Source organism: Ursus arctos, unplaced genomic scaffold, assembly GCF_023065955.2.
Source record: "Ursus arctos isolate Adak ecotype North America unplaced genomic scaffold, UrsArc2.0 scaffold_7, whole genome shotgun sequence".
In the NCBI taxonomy this organism is placed as follows: domain Eukaryota; kingdom Metazoa; phylum Chordata; class Mammalia; order Carnivora; family Ursidae; genus Ursus; species Ursus arctos.
In genome coordinates, this window is record NW_026623089.1 from 65,507,308 (window position 1) to 65,521,146 (window position 13,839).

The 13,839-nt window shown below is 37.6% G+C and overlaps 1 protein-coding gene across 2 annotated transcripts in view; it reads right to left on the reverse strand.

Moving 5' to 3' along the window:
* Positions 1-13,839, reverse strand: part of NUP133 (nucleoporin 133) — a 58,439-nt gene that overhangs the window by 42,732 nt on the left and 1,868 nt on the right. For both annotated transcript variants that reach the window (XM_057308548.1, XM_026504221.4), the window contains exons 2-8: positions 12,942-13,060; positions 10,445-10,548; positions 8,811-8,918; positions 7,100-7,234; positions 6,302-6,472; positions 4,337-4,492; positions 3,959-4,029 (exon numbers count right to left, since the gene is read on the reverse strand). In XM_057308548.1, coding sequence (XP_057164531.1) covers positions 3,959-4,029; positions 4,337-4,492; positions 6,302-6,472; positions 7,100-7,234; positions 8,811-8,918; positions 10,445-10,548; positions 12,942-13,060 — 864 coding nt within the window. The remainder of the gene's footprint in view (positions 1-3,958; positions 4,030-4,336; positions 4,493-6,301; positions 6,473-7,099; positions 7,235-8,810; positions 8,919-10,444; positions 10,549-12,941; positions 13,061-13,839) is intronic.

Sequence of the window (13,839 nt, forward strand, 5' to 3'; positions counted from 1 at the left end):
CACTCATTTCTGTACTGTCCATGGATGCTTTCATGCTATCATTGATAGAGCAGAATAGCTGCAGTGAAGACCACATGCCCCCAAAGCCTGAAATAGTCAGTTTGGGGCCCTTCAAAGAAAAGGCTGCCAAACCCTGGCCTAATCTGTTCTTTAAAGCTTACTTTGGTCCAGAGGAACATTTTGTTTTTAATTTCGACAATTACAGAAATTTCAATGTGAAAAACAAACCTTTTTCTATGTTAAAGCTTATATGTTCCTCTTAAGTCTATCAAAATTGTTGCCCTCAACAAAGAATTAAATGGTCTCTAATTTCAACCCCTCCAAAACATTCAGTAGCATTTATTACTAGCAACTTTCATTCAAGTGTCAGAAATATTAACGGGGGACAAGCGCCCTCTACTGACAACTAAAAACAAGAAACAAGAAAAAAAAAAAAAAAGAAACCCAGCTAGTGACTATATGACATCACTCCAAATCAAGCAATCCTAACATGGCTCTCATTTTTTTTTTTCCACTGTGATATTCACCCAGCTCCTGAATGCTTATCGCATCTACTTCGACTCCTGAAAGGAATCCAAAAATACTGGCCCAAACTTGTAACATACTGGCAGTGACCTAAAGAGCTAATACAGGATACAGAAGAACGTTATGCTATAAAAAGGAACTAATGGATTAAAGACCTAAATGTGAGATCTGAAACCATAAAACTCCTAAAAGAAAACACAGGCAGTAATCTCTTGGACATCAGCCTTAACAACATATTTACGGATATGTCTCCTTAGGCAAGCCAAACAAAAGCAAAATCAAACTCTTGGGGCTACACCAAAATAAAAAGTTTTTGCACAGCAAAGGAAACTATCAACAAACCAAAAAGGCAACCAACTGAATGGAATTTCACAAATGACATATCGGATAAGGGGTTAATATCTAAAATACGTAAAGAACTTACTCAACAACACCAAAAAAACCCCCCAGCAACCCAATTTAAAAATGGGCAGAAGCCCTGAATAGATGTTTTTCTAAAGAAGACATACAGATGGCTAACAGACACATGAAAAGATGCTCAACACCAGTAATTGTCAGGGAAATGCAAATCAAAACCACAGTGAGGTATCACCTCACACCTATCAGAATGGCTGAAATAAATAGGACAAGAATTAACAAGTGTTGGTGAGGATGTGGAGAAAAAAGGAGCCCTCACACTCAGTGGGTGGGAATGCAAACTGGTGAAGCCACTGTGGAAAACAGTATGGAGGTTTCTCGAAAAATTAGAAATTGAAATACCGTATGATCCAACAATTCCACTACTGGGTATTTATCCAAAGAAAACAAAAACACCACTTTGAAAATATATACGCACCCCTATGTTTATTGCAGCATTATATTTAACGGCTGAGACATGGAAGCAACGCCAGTGCTCATCAACGAATGAATGGATAAAGAAGATATGGTACACACACACACACACACACACACACACACACACACACACACACACACTGGAATATTACTCAGCCATAAAAAGGAATGAGATCTTGCCATTTGTGACAATATGGATGGAACTAGAGGGTATTATGCTAAGTGAAATAAGTCAGACACAGGAAGACAAATACCATCTGACTTCCCTTATATGTGGAATCTTAAAAACAAAACAAATGAACAAAGAGAAAAACAAAAGAAGACTCTTAGTTGCCAGAAGGGAGATGGCTGAGGGGATCAGGTACAAACTACCACTTATAAAAAAAACAGGTCACGGAGATGAAAAGTACAGCCAAAAACACAAACAAAAAAAGAAACCGAGTGAGGTCCCAGAGAATGTGGTCTTGAATGTACCAAGGAAGGAGGTAGAGTTGGTTATACCTATGATAAGGCTCTATACTGAAGCTACTCTAAAGACTGTATCATTAGGGTGATAAGGGGTGCGACTGAGTCATGGAGACATGTCTAACAAGTAGAATTCCTTAGAGAGTGATGCTAGACCAGTTTTATTTGACATCTTTATAAAAACACCTTCACATTTGAAAAAAACATGAACCAATTTTAGGTAGCAGAGATGATAGGTAGATAATCTAAATTTTGCAAACCAGTAAAAATTTAACCATAAATTTTTACGGGAGTATATATAAGATAATACACTTAAGACTTAAAAATTCTAATTTCACATCTAAAGTGAGGCTATCTGAGCTCTGTGTCAGTAATAATCTAGTAAAAGAACTTAAAAGCCTGGTCCCTGAAAATATATGCCTACGTTGCAAACCTGGCCAAAATGAGCAAAAGATCAAGGAGCATCAGTGAGCATCAGGAAGACAAACACTATTCTTTTTTTTTTTTTTTAAGATTTTTATTTATTTATTTGACATAGAGACAGCCAGTGAGAGAGGGAACACAAGCAGGGGGAGTGGGAGAGGAAGAAGCAGGCTCCCAGTGGAAGAGCCTGATGTGGGGCTTGATCCCGGAATGCTGGGATCACTCCCTGAGCCGAAGGCAGACGCTTAACGACTGCACTACCCAGGCGCCCCCAAACACTATTCTTAAACAGAAGAAACGTATGCAGATACGGACACTCTGTACGGATCACTAGACGTCCAGAAGGAGAACAAGAGCTATGTCTCACAAGCCCCATGAGCATCTTGTTAGCATGACAACAATGGGGGAGAGGAGCCCGGGCTCTGAACCAGTCCAGCAATTCTTAGGCATGTTTCTGTTGTTTTCAGTCCACATATCCATTCTGAAAACTATGTGAAGAAACATCTGCGCCATATGCCCATGAGGGCAGTGTCCTAGCAGCAGTTCTAAATTTCTGAAAGTTTGGTAAAGATACAAGAAAACAGATAAACTATATTTAATTAAACCACTTATGGAAATTAAATATATACTCTTATTTTTACCTCTTTGATGGTTTATACAAGGTTTTCAGAAACTATAAAGGGGGACGCGTGGGTGGCTCAGTTGGTTAAGTGTCTGCCTTGGGCTCGGGTCATGATCCCGGGGTCCTGGGATCGAGTCCCATATCGGGCTTCCTGCCCAGTGGGGAGTCTGCTTCTCCCTCTGCCTGCTGCTCCCCCTGCTTATGCACTCTTTCTCTCTCTCTCTGGCAAATAAATAAATTAAAAAAAAAAAAAAAGAAAAAAGAAACTATAAAGGATCTTACTGACATTCTCAAGAGCCTAAGAAAAATTACACAGCAGAACTGCAATACCCTTCCAAAAAACAAGTAGATTCTTTCTACCAAATAAAATAAATTACTCTAAAACACATAAAAATTGCTCTTAACTGCCAGTGCATTGTGTTTTGAAGAATTACAAGTCATATATTTGTACTCACTATGAACTTTCTCATGGAAGCCGTGTCACAAATGGTTTTTAAGTTCCATATGACCTTTAGTATTAAAACTAAATAATAACACAGGATAAATTAACTTTATCAGACTAACCTAGAATCTTAAGCACCACTTTGAGCATTGTCTCTAAGAGGAAACTCACTGTGAATATAAACCCTGAATGAGTTCTCACTTGTACTGCCAAGACAAAACCTCACCCCACCTTCCTTTCTCCAATATCACCACAAACATAGGCTTACTAAAGCAAAAGCGCTGGAGAAGTATGCCTGGTATCTCCACTAAGAGAAGGACGACAGCATGGGGTACCCTCAGCAGCCAGGGAGGGCGTCTCTTAGTGTGAAGAAAGAGAAGCTCCAGTCATGATAGCAGGAAAGATGAGTCTCGAACTAGGGCAGACAACTAATATACAAATATGCAGCTGAAGGCTGAGAACTGCCTATATTTCTCAAATGAACCAGCATCTCTAGAAAAGGACACAAAACCATTTAGTAAGGTATAAAAGTATGATGAGAACAGCATTAGAAGACCAGATAGCAAGACTGCTCATCATTTTACAATAAACATTATTTTTCCAAACAACTACCTACCTATATTCTTGATGACAAACTAATTGCTTACCAGTTTTGCTTCAAATCCAAATACCGAATGTTGACCCCTTCTTTAATAGCTTCGTAGTTACTTTCAGATCCCTATATGAAAATATCAATAACATAAGCTCCATGAGTGTAAGGATCGTTTCTTTTCACCTTTGTATTCCCAGCACCTACTGAACAGTTCAAATAGTTATTGAATAAATAATATAGGCATTTTAAAAACTACTAAGTAAATCATTGAGCTCCAATATTTATTTCTAGGGGTTGAACACCCTATTTCTGCTTATCTAATGGCTAAAAGCTACACTGCACTGAAATGTGTTCTAATAAATAAAACAAAGCAACTAGCATTGTCATATAATCAAAAATATTAATTACAAAGATGAATATTATTTTTCCTTACCCAAATAGCATCAGTAATGTTTTCCTTCAGGGCTCTATTTATATCCCAACTATGTGCTTGTTTTTCTGAAGAATCATCTAATTCCCATTTACTGATGTTTGAACTTGTCAGGCTATAAAAGCTTGCACTCTCTTTATCCCAAAGGACACTTGAAAGCTGTATGGAGAGAAGAAAAAAGTTACGTTTATAGATTTTTAAGTTCTAATGTGAATGAACTACTTTTCTAAAATTCAAATGTTATATATTTTATAAGTATTCCATTAGTAATCCTAGCGGAATTCTTTATTTAGTATTCGAAGAAAGGAGTGATCCTAAAATGGACCTTGAAAGCAAGGTAAGATTTCCATAGGCAGAAATATAAAAGCAGGCAGCCCACAAAGAGCACAGTTGTGGGAAAGTTATAAGGTCTTTCAGAGAACAAGTAGTCCTGTTACATTGGAATGTAGACTATAACTAGAAAAGAAGTAGAAATAATGCTCAAATGAAAAATTAGGGACATACAGCAGAGTCCTGAATGTGAGTTTGTAAACCTAGTAAACCAGGTATTATCAATGGCTTTTGAACTCAAGAGCTGTGTTGTAGGAAAATGAATGTGTCAAGTTATATGTAGACAGATTATTTTGCCTTTTCAAATATATACTTGGTTATGAAGTACGACTACGTTTTTAGTTGGGCACACAATTGTTTTGAGTTAAAGCCCTAATTTTCTCCATTTCTCCTGTCACCACGAATCTGGCCACCAATGGGATAAAGGAGCCAACAGTGAGTAAAATGAACTGGCACCAAGAGCTTAGGGGAAATTTACCGAGAGTGCACATTAGGGCATAACAATGGAAGCAAAAGATAGGGATGAAAATGAGACAAGATAGAAGTCAAATCTATAGCATCTGGTAAGTAAATAATTTGCTATAGAAGGGGAGACACACACACACAATGAAGAATTTATACCGGGGTCACTGAAAAAAGTGACAGGGTCATAAACAGAAATAAACAGGCCAAAAGAGAAACAATTTTTTTTTTTTTTTAAGATTTTATTATTCAACAGAGATAGAGACAGCCAGCGAGAGAGGGAACACAAGCAGGGGGAGTGGGAGAGGAAGAAGCAGGCTCATAGCGGAGGAGCCTGATGTGGGGCTCGATCCCGTAACGCCGGGATCACGCCCTGAGCCGAAGGCAGACGCTTAACCACTGTGCCACCCAGGCGCCCCGAGAAACAAGTTTTATCCACACTTTTGGTGTAGCAAATGTGAGAGAAGAGGGAATATGAGCAATTTGTTTTCAGACATGTTAGGTTTTAGGTTCAAAGCCCATCAAGAAAGCAGATGATGAGAGCAAACTGCAATTAGAAGGAAACAACAAAGTGAGAAGGAAATGTGCTTTCAATTCAAAGAGGCCTGAGCACGTATCCGCCAAGGAGTAGTTATGCAACCTCAGGCAGTTTACATAATGTCACTGAGGCCATTTCCTCACCTGCAAACTGGGGAGAAAGCGCTCTACGTTATAGCTCATTGTAATAATTATTCGAGATAACAAATACAGAGCCCCCAGAAGACAGTAGATGCTCCAGGTTCAGTCCCATCCGCCACCCTTCACTATCCCAGAGCCTGAGGCAGAAGCCCAGCCAACATCTCTAGATTGGAGTCATCCACACGAATAGCTGGTCATGAGAGTGGAGAACACACTTCTGGTTAAGTCTAAACAGCAAAATTGGTACTTAAACACATTTGTAATTTTATATAACAGTTTTAATTCAAAGAATGTACTTATAAGAGAATCTGTATGATCTAAGAATATGAAAGCTACAGGGTTTGTGAGAGGGTTAGTATGAACTGATCACAATACAAAGGTTTTACTTCATATTCACTAGTGTTCATATGGATGCAATACCAACTTCATAGGAAATGTCCTACTTACTGCTTTCACAAAGAAACAAGCTTGTAAAACAAAATTATTTTATCAACTTACGATGAGATCACTACTTGGAGATAAAATTCCCAAAAGAGAAGAAACCTTCCGACCAATTCCTGAAAGCATGCCTTGTCCTTGAGGCAGAATATGTTGATGAATCTTTCCTGAACTATCAGGTATCAGCCGAACCAGCTGGCTTCCCGAAGAGGACAAAATAAAACTTCCTCCCTATGAATAAATATTGTGAAATAAGTTACGCATCTATAACTAAGATAAAGAATATTAACACAAAATGTTTTGATACAGAAACAAATCATCTATCATCTGTACCTTAAAACAAATCTAAAAGGAAAAAAAAGTGTCATTTTATTTAAATGATTTACTTATAAATACTATTACATGATACTAATACGTGATACTATGAATTCTACATAGAGAAACTTCAACTGTTTTTTTTTAATTGTGTGTTTTCTCAATTCTGATTTTTAAACTATGTGCACCATACTGCAGGTTCAACAAATAAAGTATCACATTTTATTCTTTGGTACATTTGCAGAGTGTATGTTAGCAAGCCATTCTTCATAATGTCTAAGGGATTCTAAGTCGCTGTCAGAAAATATCTGAAAGAAATGAATATCACAGGCTATGATCCAATACTGGTATTTCAGAGTCCTAGGAGAAGGGTTTTCCTTTGTCCAACTGTTCAATTCCTAGACCCTTACATTCTTCTCTTGCCTCTTTTTGATCCCTCTCTGGCGTATATGGTCTATACAAAACAATTTTTAGTCATTCACTTCTCACACCCAAGCCAAATCACAGCTTTCCAATAAATACGAAAGAATACCCATCATATACCTGCACTGCTGTTAGGAAACTGTAAGTCTTATCACCTCCCAAATCTACAAAGGTCTCTGTGTAGATATCTTCACCGGCAAGGCTTGGCCAATAGCGGATGGATCCTTCTCTGGTGGCAACCATGACAGCAACAGCCTTGAAACAAGATCATAACACTCGGCAATTACAGTAAAAAGGACCCTGAAACTAGGAGTCTGGTGACACTGATAAAAAGAAAGCAGGGCAATTTACTATTTGAGTAACAGAAATTGGGGTGGGGGGGACAAACAAAACCCCTTCTTTTTGTATTTTAAAAATTATCAGACTATAAAATTGACTTTTTTCCCTTTTGTAGTGCAGTTCTACTAATTTTAACACTTGTATAGACCCATATAACTACCACCAATATAGGAACACAGCACAGTCCTATAAACATCCCAAATTCCCTAGTGCTAACTATCCCTTTAAAATCACACCTTTCTCCCATCTTAACCCTGGCAGCCAGTTTTCATCATTATAGTTTCATCTCTCTGAGAACATCAAGCAAATGAAATCATACAGAATATACCCTTCGAGCTCTCACTTATCTCACTTCAGCATGTCTCGGAGATGCATCTGGGTTGTTGCTGTATCAAGAGTTCATTCCTTTCTACTGTTGAGTAGTATTCCATTCTATGGATGAACTCTGTTTATTCATTCACTTGTTAAAGGACATCTGGGTGTTTCTATCTTTGGCTATCACAAATGAAGCTGTTACAACATTCATATACTGTTTTTTGTGTAAACTTAAGTTTTAATTTCTAAGAGGTAAAGAGCCAGGATGGAATAGTTGGGTCACAATGGCAAGTGTGTTTTAACTTTATTAGAAAGTGAAAATCAAGTAGCTGTACCATTTTGCATTCCCATCAGGAATGTATGAGTTCCAGTTGCTCCACATCCTTGCCAGCACTTGCTGGTGTCAATATTTTGTATTTTAGCCATTGTAATAGATGTATTGTGATATCTCACTATTGTTTCAATTTGCATTTCCCCAATGGCTAATGATGCGAACATCTCTGTGACACCTTTATATCTTCTCTGGTAAAGTGTCTGTTCAAGTTCTGTGCCATTTTTAAATTGGGTTGTTTTCTTATTAAGCTTTGAGAATTTATTTTACATTCTAGCTGTAAGTTCTTTGTTGGATATAGGACATATGAATATTTTCTCCCAGTCTGTAGCTTGTCTCTTTTTCTCGTCACTGTCTTTGACAGAGCCAAGTTTTTAATTTTGATAAAGTCCAATTTATTTATTTTTCTATGAATCATGCTTTTGGTGATTTCCAAGAACTCTTTGTCATGATGATTTTCTCCTGTTTTCTTCCAAAAATTTATAATTTTGTTTTACATCTACATCTATGACCCCTTTTGGGTTAATCTTTGTATAAGGTAGGAGGTTTGGGGGGAAATTCTTTCTTCCTCTCTGTTTTTTTTTTTTTTTGCATAAAGATGACTAATGGTCCTAACACCATTTACTGAAACGACTATCCTTACTCCATTAAATTGCTGTTGCAGCTCTGTCACAGATCAAAGGGCCACCTCTGTATCTGCATTCTCTATGTGTCTATCTGCCAATACTAGTGCTTGATTCCTGTGGCTTTACAGTTATGTCTCCGAATCAGGTTGGATGAGTCCTCTAATATTAGAACTCCCTTATTTAAAAAAAGCGTATTTCAATAAGCATTTAGGTCACCTACCTGAATAGAATGTGCTTCACCTGCAGTATCAGAGTAAGAGAGAGCCACCAAGTCAGCACTCCAGTGGAAGTCACTAGGCGGCAGCTGAAGTTCTTTGCAAACAGATAACTAAAGAAAAAACACAAACAAAAAATCTTTCACATCAAATCCAAGTTTTTTGAATATGCACTTCACTTATTTTCCTTCCCTGCATATTTCAGATTCTGATTCACTGCTGGAAATACCATTCTACAAATATTCTTTCTGCTCACATCTTTTTGATCACACTTTCATCAGTAATTTCAAAACAAAATATCTCAAGAGATACAGAAATTAGGAAAACTTAAGAGGCAGACCAGACCCTGAATATCAACTAGCTCAATACCCTTCTGGACTAAAAACAGTCTGTTGGTTAAGAGACATATGTATGGAATTTTCCCAGGCTAGCCTTGATTTGTTTATTTGACATCTAAAATCTGCGTGACCACAGAATAATTAATTATACCAAGTTGTCTAGAAAATATTTCTTTTTTTTTTTTTTTTGACAGAGAGAGAGAGAGACAGCCAGCGAGAGAGGGAACACAAGCAGGGGGAGCGGGAGAGGAAGAAGCAGGCTCCCAGCAGAGGAGCCCGATGCGAGGCTTGATCCCCGGACCCTGGGATCACGCCCTGAGCCGAAGGCAGACGCTTAACGACTGAGCCACCCAGGAGCCCCTAGAAAATACTTCTTAGCCTCAGCCAAATATCAGGCTCCTTCAGCTAACTCATCATGGCCCCCAGGATGTCTCCCTCACCTATGCTCTTAACTACAAATACTATTTTCCAGGCAGCAGCAGTATAGAAGCCACAGATGTCAAGAGTTTAGGTAAGCACGGGTCTGCAATTCCAACAGAACAAGGCCCAGTAACAACAGTAACCAGTGACTGGTGCAAGAGAGGATGCCTGATCTGGAACACACAGGAAAATAGGTTGCTGAGAGTAAGTTCCTAGAAACACAAATGATAACCCCACGTGAGAAACTTGACACCTGAAAGTTAAAACAGTAATTGCTAAAATTGGTATCATTTTCCCACTATTTTTAAAAAGATTTATTTATTTGAGGGGGCGGAGGGCAGAGGGAGAAAGAGAATCCTGAAGCAGACTCCCTGCTGAGCACAGAGCCTGATGCGGGGCTTGATCCTAGGACCCCGAGATCATGACTTGAGCCAAAATCAAGAGCTGGCTGCTTAACTGACTGAGTCACCAGATGCCCCTCAGTTTTTCCCTATTAAGCATCATTCAGCAGATTTAGTGAAACAGAGTCCTATCTTAGAAATAAATAAACTCAGCTTATGTGGATGGCATTTAGTTTTAAACTTCATTAGGTAGACTGACATAACATTTACAACATTCATTAAAAATTTTTAAGTCTCTAATGTTATTAAATGTAAATAACATGGATCTAGTTTAAAATTATTAAATGGGAGAAACTATTTTTCCCAACACAAAAATGTGTATGCATACTCCGTTTTTCACATCATAAAAATGCAAATCCATAATGTTTGAGTAGATTCAGAGTACTGTCCTCTAACAACTCTAAAGCTTTACAGTAAAAATTAAGAGCCAACTGGTAATCCTCTCCTCTACTTCCTTCTAGCTCTCGAAACAGCAATTACCTTAGTAATAGGTGACAGACCAATCTTCCAAATAATGAGTTTCTCTTTGCAGACCAGACAAGCCCATCCACCTTCATCTATGTGAACAGTCAGCTGATCATCAACTTAAAAAAAAAAGAAATAATTGAAGCACAAATAAGAAAAACTATTAAAAAAACAAAAAAAGAAGAAGGAAAAAAACCTTAAAATTCTCTATACCAAAATCTTCTTTATGGCTACATTCTTTATATATATGTATGGTATGTGTGTGTGTGTATACATAAAAAAGTAATTACCACATACAAAAAAGATTCATTCACATCAAAAAATGCTCTTGGATAACTCAGAGTTATTAATATCCAAAACAAGAAATTCATTTAACTTTGATAACCACTTTTAGAAATGTACGTGAAAGTAAGTAGTATATTTTGGACTTAGGTTTAATGTCTTTTAATATTGGTTATAAACAGGTATCTTACTTTCCTCAATATTTAGTAACATTTGTAATTTTATTTTGATACAGTAACACAAATAATAATCTCTCCCATTAAATATATTAAAAAATTCAAAGAAAATTGTGCCTTCAAAAGAATGTGATTTTCAAATACTTTCTTTAAAAGTATGATAAATCACTTCATGATGTGCAGACATCAAGGGTTACATTCTATATGTTTTTAAGAGTTATTTATTTATTTTAGAAAGAGAGAGAGCACGCATGAGGGAGGGGCAAAAGGAGGAGAGGAACAGAATCTCAAGTAGACTCCCCACTAAGCACAGAACCCGACACAGGCCTCGATCCCATGACCTGAGCTAAAACCAAGAGTTGGCCACTTAACCAACTGAGCCACCCAGACACCCCATGGGTTACATTCCGTATTAAATGACAAAACTAAATTAGTATATTGCTGTCATAAGCATTGGTGGTAAACCTCGGTAAGTGTGTTAGCCCTAGAAATTTAATTAACTTGAGCTCTACTCTTTGCCTAACGCAGGGTAGAGGAGCAAGATAAAAGGCATCAATAATGTATAAGCTAAAATACTAAATTGTGCCTAGGCTAAGTGTGGGCTTTTTGCTGAATTACCATACCTGCTCAGTATTTTCTTTTCCTGAAAGCAATAAAGCAGTTCCAAATACTCTACTGGTAAGCCCTTGAGGTCTCTGACCTAACACACAGCACTTGGTAGGTTTCCATATAGGGTAAAGTTCTTCCAGTTTACACGCTCCTCAGTTCAAACATCCTAATTTCTAAGGACTCTCTCCTCTGAGATTGTGTACTATTTGCTGTTAAAAGTCTGGTGGCATGAACCAGGAGTATGTTAAAAGGTTTAAATACAATTTAAGCTGAAATTTTTAGAAGAAAAATATATATTACACATATTTTAAACAAAAACAGTGCAGGGCACCTGGGTGGCTTAGTCACCTTCAGCATCTGCCTTCGGTTCAGGTTATCCCAGACTCCTGGGTTCGAGTCCCGTATCTGGCTCCTTGCTCAGCGGGAAGCCTGTGTCTCCCTCTGCCCCTCCCCCTGCTCATGCATGTGCTCTCTCTCTCTTGCAAAAATAAATAAAAAAATCCTATTAAAAAAATAAAAACAGTGCATGATAGAGGTTAGTGGAAGTTTAGTTATCTGAAAACCACTGTACCTGAGTTCTCAAGGACTCATAGGGAAGATATGAAAGTTCAAGCTTATGAAAAATATTGCTTTCTAGAATGGAGTACTTTAACCTTTTTTGACTGTCATTCACAGTATGAAAAACATTTTATATCATGATGCATTCACATAGAATTTAAATAAAACAAACAAGTTATCTAACATTATTATATGAAATGCACTCTGGTATCCTGCATTCTATTTTTTTAAGTGCTGGCCATAAGCCACTAAACTGATTTTGGTTACTACTTGCAATTTGAAAAACACTGTTCCAGAAAATCACAAAAATCTAGAATTGAATCATAAATAAAAATGACTTGGGAACATCACTGAGGATGCTCTGAACTTTACTCTTTCAGTCACCCAACCCCTCATCCTTACTGTTGCCTTTCCGATGCTTCTGTGACTTCATTTTCCAAACTTCCACTCTAATTCTCTGACAACAGAATCTTCTAAAGGTACACCACATTGATAACATAAATGTGTATATATAACCTCCAGGATACTACAGGATCCAGAAATGGAGGTAGTAAGACTTGATCTTACTGCATTATCACACCCACTAACGTGAGGCAGTGTTTTTTTTTTAAGCTAAACTTCATACACAAGATAACTTTTGAAATCAGACTGAGCTCTGCATATGCAGTGTTTACAACCATAAAAGAAGTAATGTGTGCTTTTTAAAAATAAACTCATTCTGCTTCTCAAATTCATTGTATTTTTCAATTATAGTGAAAACCAAATATGTTACCTATTTCTACCCCACATAAGTGAAGGTATATCAGAGAAAGCACAAATTTCAACCTGAGCCAGAGCCAGGCTGCCTTTTGAATTGCCAGTAGAGGCAAATGGAAAATGACACCTACCTTCAGCCAATGTCAAGGCTTCCATTATTTTAACAGGAAGAGAAGATCCAAATGTTTTCACATCATAGTTCATAGACTCAGTTACACAGTGGTGTGGCAATACTCGTGTAGGTGTTCCTCTGAAGAAAAGAGACCACATTCCTTGAACCGTAACTTAAAATTTTCCGTTATCTCGGGGCGCCTGGGTGGCTCAGTCGGTTAAGCATCTGCCTTCGGCTCAGTCAGGATCCCAGGGTCCTGAGATCGAGTCCCACATCAGGATCTCTACTCAGCGGGGAGCTCGCTCCTCCCTCTCCCTGTCACACCCCTGCTTGTGCTCTGTCAAATAAATAAAATCTTTAAAAAATTTTTTTCCATTATCCTAATTTTTCGGTACATACTTACACATGAAGAGAAGATCTTAGATAAACAAGAAGAAAGATGAGGTGTAACAGTAAAACAAAACAAAACAACTCTGGCCCATGTGTACTGTGTAATATATTTTTTCTGACAGGATCTAGAAAAGTGGCTTCTGACTCTTATATTCTAGGAATCAGACGCATGCTCTATTCACTTAAACTCTTTATAACTGCTTCCTTCACCAAAACACGAAGGTTGGACTAAATCAGTGTTTTCCAAACTGTGGGTCATTTTGAGGGTCTCAATCAACATTTTTGAAAAACAAAATAGAATATAATCTAGAGTTTATTCTACACTATGATCAAAAAAGCTTTACAAACATTGGGTTAGACTATCTTTAAGCTCTCATCAGCCCTGGAACTTTTCTTTTTTTTAAATCAAAGCATAGCTGACACAATGTTACATTAGTTTCAGATGCACAAAACAGTGATTGGAAACTCTATGCTAAGATCACACTTACAGCTACTGTCACCATGCAACCCTATTATAATATCATTGA